The 8,067-nt window shown below is 39.0% G+C and overlaps 1 protein-coding gene across 1 annotated transcript; it reads left to right on the top strand.

Moving 5' to 3' along the window:
• The first annotated feature begins 1,856 nt into the window (after nt 1-1,856).
• On the top strand, nt 1,857-5,972 carry LOC145821830 (uncharacterized). Its single transcript, XM_082918400.1, has 5 exons — nt 1,857-1,942; nt 5,337-5,394; nt 5,479-5,535; nt 5,614-5,856; nt 5,946-5,972. Exons 1-5 carry the CDS (start codon nt 1,857-1,859, stop codon nt 5,970-5,972), a joined length of 471 nt encoding a protein of 156 aa, XP_082774526.1.
• Nucleotides 5,973-8,067: the final 2,095 nt, after the last annotated feature.

Consider the following 8,067-nt stretch of genomic DNA (forward strand, 5'->3'; position numbering starts at 1 on the left):
ATTGACCAGAAATTTGCGCCAGCCTACGAGTCGATCGCCGCCATAGATGAGGTTCAGGACGAAAAGCCCTGGTATTACGACATTTGGAACTTCTTGGAGAAGGAAATGTATCCACCGGAGGCAAACGCCAAGGATAAAAGGGCAATCAGAAGAATGGTCGTTCAGTTCATCATCTGCGGGGGTAAGCTGTATAAGAGAGGTCACCTGGGAATGCATAAGCTATGTGTAGAAGTGGAGGAATCAAAGCGCCTGATGGAGGCCATCTACGGAGGAGAATGTGGGGCACATATGAATGGGGTAATGCTAGCGCGGAAAATCCTCAGACAGGGTTACTACTGGTCCACCACCGAGGAGGATTGTATCGGCTTTGTTCGGCGATGCCACAAATGCCAGATCCATGCAAATCGCATGAACATTCCGCCGTCGAAGCTGTACAATATGACTTCGCCATGGACATTTTCAGTTTGGGGAATCGATGTGATCGGGGCTGTTACTCTGAAGGGGTCGAATGGGCATGGGGTCAAATGGGCATGAGTTCATCCTGGTCACGATAGATTACTTCACGAAATGGGTTGAGGCCCAATCCTATACGGTGTTGAAGGCTTCACATGTCGCGAAATTCATCAGAAACAACATCATTTGCCGCTATGGGGTCCCAAACGAGATTATTTCAGACATGGTTCCCATTTCAAGAAGGAGGTGATTGATTTGTTAAAGAAATACAATGTGGCTTTTCATAAGTCGTCCACATACCGGCCGCAGACCAACGGAGCAGTTGAGGCCGCCAACAAGAACATCAAGCACATACTGCTGAAGATGGTGGAAACCTATCGGGACTGGCCAGATAAGTTGCCGTTTGCTCTGTGGGGCTACCGGACTTCAATTAGAACTTCTACTGGGGCGACTCTGTATTCATTAGCCTATGGGATGGAGGTCGTTCTACCTATCGAAATTGAGGTTCCGTCATTACGAGTATTGGCTGAGTGTCAAATAGCCGAGGCAGATTGGCAGCAGAGCAGATTCGAGGAACTCATGCTCTTTGATGAGAGAAGACTGAAAGCAATGTACCATGTTCAAGGTTATCAGCGTAGAATTACCCGGGCTTTCAACAAGAAGGTTAAGTCCAAGAATTTGAAAGAAGGAGATTTGGTACTCAAGGATAACCGAGCTCCCATCCATGACCCGAGGGGCAAGTTCAGACCCAATTGGACTGGTCCCTACATCATTAAGTCTATTTGGTCGGGTGGAGCTGTCGTTTTGATGGACCTAGATGGCCTAGAGTTCTCCCAACCGATTAACATGGACAAGTTGAAGAAATGTTACCCCTGAGAGGCTTGCTAGGCCAAAAACCCGAAAGGGCGACCTAGGAAAAAGTTAGAGCATTGAAAAAATTGGAAAATATAAAAACTGAGCTCGCAAGGTTGAAAACCCGCAAAAGGCGGCCTTGGCAAAAGTTAGAGCGTAAAAGGAGAGTGAAAATACTCGAGTGAACCTAAGCGAAGAGAGTTAGAATTTGAAGTTGGGGATCATGTATTCCTGAAGATTTTTCCGATGAAAAGAGTTTCAAGATTTGGGAAGAAAGGTCAATTAGCACCTCATTATATTGGACCATTTGAAATTCTTGAGAAAGCTATCCACGTTGCTTACAGACTTGCTTTGCTGCCAGAACTAAGTCAAGTCCACAATGTGTTTCATATTTCGATGTTGAGGAAGTATATTCGGGATCCATTGCATGTGATTGACCATTTCGGGATTGTGATTAATGAAGATTTGGGTTATGAGGAAAAGCTGATACAGATTCTTGATAGGCAAGTGAAACAATTGAGGAACAAGTCGATATCGATGGTGAAGGTTGAATGGAAAGAGCATTATTGCAGGGATACTACATGGGAAATGGAAGAAGAAATGAAAATCCGACATCTAGAGTTGTTTGTGGGACGAGGTAACTGAAGTTTGGGGACCAAACTTCCTTAAGTGGGGTAGGATGTAATAACCCTCACTTTATCTTGGTCATGCTCACATGCATACACATGAATTTGTTTTGTTAAGTTGCATTTACAGACCTTGATTTGTCTTGTCTAAGTGTTGCTTGCATGTTTTGTTTCTCGCTTGGTGTGTGTTAAGCCGAGGTCATCTTAAGCCTAGGTCACACCTTCAAACCTCTTACACCTAGGACCATCTTGGAACCACTTTGGTTGACCTCCACCTTCACCCTAGCATCTTGGCCGAGTTGTCATCATCTAGGTTGAGATGTTATCATCTAGGCATCCGACATCTTTGAACCTTGCACCTAGTGATCTTGTACTGGGACTGGAATGACCTAGACCGAGGTGTGGCACATCTAGGCCGAGGTGTGGCACAGCTGGGCCAAGTGTTATCCTTCCTAGCCGAGATCATTGAGACCTTGCTTGCCGAAGCCTTTGTCCTAATCTGAGATCATTACCTGCCGGAGTGCCCATGTCACCTTGCTTGTTGTGTACACTTTGTCATGCTCTTGTCTTGTCAGTTAGTCACCTTTTGAGGAGAGCCAACCGGTCATTGCCATGTGTGCTAGCAGAGGGTTAAGTCAGCTGGCAGTAGAGAAAACATATCTTTTGTCATATCTTTGTTCTAGGAAGAGAGAGAAGCTCTAGGAAGAGAGGAAGAAGAATTCTTAGAGTGAGAATAGATTTCCAAGTTTGATCTTCACACCTTGAGCCGTTAGATCCGCGAGATGATGCACACATTGTCAAGTAGCAAACAATATGATGCAATTCTATTATCTTTCTAAGGGAAATCCTGTGCTCTTTAGGACTCAAAGTGTGTGAATAACGTACTATAAGGAACTTGTGCTCTGATACCAATCTGTCACGACCCCATTCCGCCCCTAGTAGAATGGTGCTGTGATGACCAACAATCCGAGATTACCAAAGGCCAACTTTCAAGGAATTCACACACAATCAGAGTATATATATGGGGCTAGCATGTGCGAAAACAATAAATTTAAATCTAATTAGTCCATGAGAGCTGTGCATAAGTCAGATGAAATGACATACATCTTTACATAGCTTTACAACTTGGGTACAACAAAATGAAGTACAAAAAATACATCTTGACCGAAAGGCTTCTCGAACCATCATATACAAAATACAAAGAAATGCAAGCTAAGAAGCATGATCTTCAAGATGCTACAAAATACAAATCCAAAACAAGTTGCAAGGCACATCTAGGTGTCGCCGCTGTCCTGCTCATCACCTACATATATATAGAGAGGGCGAGCTTAGATACTCAGTGAATGGTACAATTAATAAAGGGTTTTGCATGAATAATATCCGAAATCTTTATCAAGCGACACACATTATATCTTGCACAAAATCAAAGGCAAAACAAGTTCATCTAACAAGTCTTCATCAATCAAAGTCTTTCAAGGCTTTCAAGTTTCAAGGGGTGACATTAATAAAGGTTGTGCTACTACTGCTTATAGTCCCCTAGCACGTACGGACTTTCAATGGTTGTGCTACAAATGCTTATAGTCCCCTAGCACGTACGAACTTTCAAAGGTTGTGCTGCAATTGCTTATAGTCCCCTAGCACGTACGGACTTTCAAAGGTTGTGCTACAAATGCTTATAGTCCCCTAGCATGTACGGACTTTCAAAGGTTGTGCTACAAATGCTTATAGTCCCCTAGCACGTACGGACTTTCAAAGGTTGTTATCCAAAACAAGGCTAACACTTGATACACAAAATAGGGATAATCATTCATGCTTAACAAATACTTTTCCAAAACAAAGCAAAGTAAGGCTTTATCAAAACTTTATAACATAACTTTATTAAAAATACCACTCACATAGTTCTTCAACGTCGGGGTCAAGTGAGAGTCCAAGTCCTACAAACACATGGCAAAGTCTATTGAATGCACTTTCAAACAAGCTTTACATGAATGCAAATGATCTCGGCATTCCTTCAAAACTAAGTCGAACCAAAACAAAACACGTTCCTCATCTCGGGAAAACATAATGGGCACCAACCAGATCTTGGCTGAGGTCCCACACCTCCTTGCCGAGGTGTGGTCCCGATGGCCACATTCAAGGAAATGAAGTCGGGAAAATTTGGGTTTCCCTTTCTTGAAGAACATGAACATGAAGAACATGGATGCAAAGATCATAACTTATCATTACAAAATCTGAGATTTCATGCTATGAATTCAAAAACATGGACCTGGGTACCCATACTCGAAGATTTCATGAAAACAAACACAAAAACATGAATCTCGATGCAAGCTTTCGGATCAAACAAGGCTTCTATTCAAGAACACATGAATATCACTTTCTCTTTCTAAAACCAAACTTTAAATTGATGCATGGTTTGCAAATCAAATTCGATCATGCAATGCAGCTAGATGATCAATAAGAACAACAAGAGTAGATTAAGATTCTAACCTCAAGACACGAATCTAATGGCTCAAGGTGTGAAGATCAAGCTTGGAAAATCTATCCCTCCTCTAAGAACTCCTTCTCCCTCTTCTAGAGCTTCTCTCTCCTCAAGAACAAAGACATATAGCAAATGATACATTTCTAGGTCTGCTGGCTGACTTAACACTCAGCTGGGACACGTGGCAATGGCTGGTTGGTTCTACTGAAAAAGGTGACTGAGTGAAAAGACAAGACCATGACAAAATGTGTTTTACAAGCAAGATGGCATAGGCACTCCGACAGGTAATGATCTCGGCTAATAACAAGGCATTGGCAAGTAAGGGAACAATGATCTCGGCTAAGAAGGATAACACTTGACTAAGCTATGCCACACCTTGGCCTAGAGGTGCCACACCTCGGTCTAGGTCTTACCACTCCAGGACAATATCACTTTGGTGCAAAGGTAACATCTCGGCCTAGATAATACACATCTCGGCCTTGGTGATGAACACCTCGGCCTAGATAATGACATCTCGGCCAAAATGTCAGGGCGAAGGTGGACGTCAAACAAAGTGGTTCCGAGATAATTCTAGACTGAAGACGACTTCGGCTAGACTCAAACCAAGCAAGGTACAAAACATGTGGGAAACACTTAAGCAAACAAATCAAAGTTTTGCAAAAATGCAACATATCAAGACAAGATCGTGTAATATATGAAAGCATGACTAGAGTAGAGTGAGGGTTGTTACAATAGAAATTTCATGCTATACACAACATCAAATTGTGTCACTTACAAAATTATTCGCTATTATTTCATTAACCCATATGCTTATTTATTCCCTCAAGAAAATTAATTATCTCAATTCTCTCCATCTATGCCCTTCCATTAAGTCACATCCACTTTTGTGTTGTTAGTAAGACTGATTTTCTTTGTTATGTTTACAGGGCTCCCGATTTTAGTGTTGAAAATTTTGATGAACGAACAGTTATGCTCTGTGACCAAGTAGGGCTTGCATTTTCCCTTGTATATTTTACCATACGTGTGTTCTTTTTAATTATCTAAATCTAACTGTTTATTGTTGTTTAGTGTGAGAAGGAGTACCATGTTGGCTGCTTGTGTGACAGTGGCCTCTGTGATTTAAAAGTAAGTTTCAGAATCTTTGTAATGCTTTCGACATGTATTTATTCATCGACTCAGTGTTGTTTCTCACAATTGGTGTAGGGACTACCCAGGGTAAGTGGTTTTGTTGTGGACTGCAATAGGATCCATGTGGCACTACAAAATTTAGTTTTAGTTGGTGCGGAGGTGATTCCAGCTTCAATGTCATATGCAATACACAGAAAACATGTTGAGAAAGGATTTACAGATGGAGTTTCAAATGTTGTTCAATGGCAGATTTCAAGTGGGAAAAGTCGCTATCCAGAACATTTGCCAGTACTGTCTAGGGCTGCTGCAATTTTTCGAGTAAGTTTTTGCTGATACGATGTAGAACAGCCAAATGTGATTTTTAAAATTTGTAAAAGCCTATCTAATTTTGTTCTTATCTATTCTAGTGCTACTTCTCGGTTACTTCTGTTTAGCAACATAATGTAATATGATGTGCTAGAAGAAACAGATCTGGGGGCCAAGACCTCTTCGGGGCATTTGGTTAACATTGATTTTCTATGCTATATCTTACATGTTTCTTTGTCCAAAAATGGTTTTGATTTTGACTCTTTTTTCTTTTGATGTATTGTCCTTTTGACAGCAGTTGTATAAAGATAGTCCTTTTTGTTCTGTTATATTTTCTTTTATTACTTAATTTTATTGCGGGGTTAAACCTATTTGTATGTCTCATCTTTGGCAGGAATGTTTTGATCAGTGTGAAATGAAGTTATTTTGTAGGTTGTCAACAAATACTTGTGACTACATTAATTAAGTATACATTATTAAAAAGAATGCATTTTGGAGGAGGAAAATATGAATTTTGCTTACAAACAAACCTCTATTTTATGTCCTAGAATTGTTCAACTCACATTATGTGCCTTTCAAATATTGACCATAAGGTTGAATTAGGAGAAAAGGATTGGATTTATTTAATGAAATTTGAGAACGGAAAAATAAGGAGAAAAAGGGCGCCATGTAAGTAGATTGTTTGCTTCACTAGTTAAATTTCCCTCACTTCTTATTGATCTTTATGTTTTTGGTTAATCTACGAAACCTGTTTAAAATGCCCTTTTTTGTACTTAATGCAGGAGAAATATATCTGGGCAAGAATTTGGTGGAATATACTGTGTCATTGTAATCGTAAAGTAAGCTGCTTCACATTAAAGTTGTTTCTGCATGTTTTATTAATTTACTTTACATTTTCATTTTCATTTTTGTTAATGGTTGTTATTAGTTTTATATTCTTATTATTTTTTAATCATTGGATTCCAAAATGTCGTGCACAGGTTAGTTGTTGTATTGGCTGGTCTTCTGAGGTTTTTTGGAAGTCAGGTTGCTGGGCTTCCTTTAGTGGCTACAAGTAGAGAGAATTAAGGAAAAGTAAGTTTTTCTTTTGTTTTTTAATTTTCTTCATTTATTGATTTTTCCCCTTCTTCGCAGCCGGAGTTATTCCTTTCTTTTTGTTTGTGTTGATGATCTTTTTTATCTGTTGGGATATTTCCAAGCATTGTTTTCATGTATTGAGAGCCTACTGTATTCCCTGAATGTTGAAAACCTGGTACTCCCTGCTGCTGAGGAAGCTGAATCAATCTGGACAAAAAAATTAGGTTTCAGAAAGATGAGTGATGAAAGGGTAATGCTCTTCTACAACTTAATTAATGGCTCAAATTTTTTTTCTCCCATGTTTTTACCTTAAACTTATAGAATCTCCAGTCCACAGGGGATTGAAATAAAATAAAAATAAAAATGCAATTGCAATGGGAATGCATTCTATGCTACACTCGGTATTTGGCACCGCATATTAGTTACTTTTGTCAGTGCAATGACCAGAGGTGTTTAGCCAGAACTTTTTGTTGCCATTTTATAATTGGGTAAGGGAAGAACATAGATTTTGTGGTTTTAGATGATATGGGTTAGTTATCAAAGTGATCAATAAATCACATTTTCTTAATTACCAATTCTTTTCTTTCCTAATCGGGCACTTTTGAGGTTCTTTCTTTACAATGTCAACCTTAAAATACATTTGCTTCAATTTTGAGTTAATGCGCAACTCTACAGTTTTGTATGCCTTGGAAGGAGGTACATAACATGTATGCAGTGGTGGAGCCACAGTGGGTCTAGGAAGGTCACGTGCCCCTCCTGGGTTTTGGAATAATTTTTTTTTTTTTTTTGCCAACATAAAAAAAATTTAAATAAAAAAATTATAAAATATTATTTAGAGTGAAATATCAATGACATTTTTAATATTATGAGAATAATAATGGTTGTTTTTTATTGAAAATAAAGATATTATGATAAGTCATATTATTAGCTATGAAAATTTCAATACAATGGCGATGTCCATCATTATTGACATACAATTTAATTAATCTCAATGAAGATATGAAATTTATTGAATTGTTAGTTACATTTGACATTTGGGGTTCATCCTCTATGTGTTTCTTTACTATTGATTGGTGATATCATATGTTAATGATGACGTGGTATTACTATTATATTAATTTTTACTAAAATTTTGTATAAAAAATT

Source organism: Camellia sinensis, chromosome 3, assembly GCF_055761805.1.
Source record: "Camellia sinensis isolate YWXY chromosome 3, ASM5576180v1, whole genome shotgun sequence".
Classification (NCBI taxonomy): domain Eukaryota; kingdom Viridiplantae; phylum Streptophyta; class Magnoliopsida; order Ericales; family Theaceae; genus Camellia; species Camellia sinensis.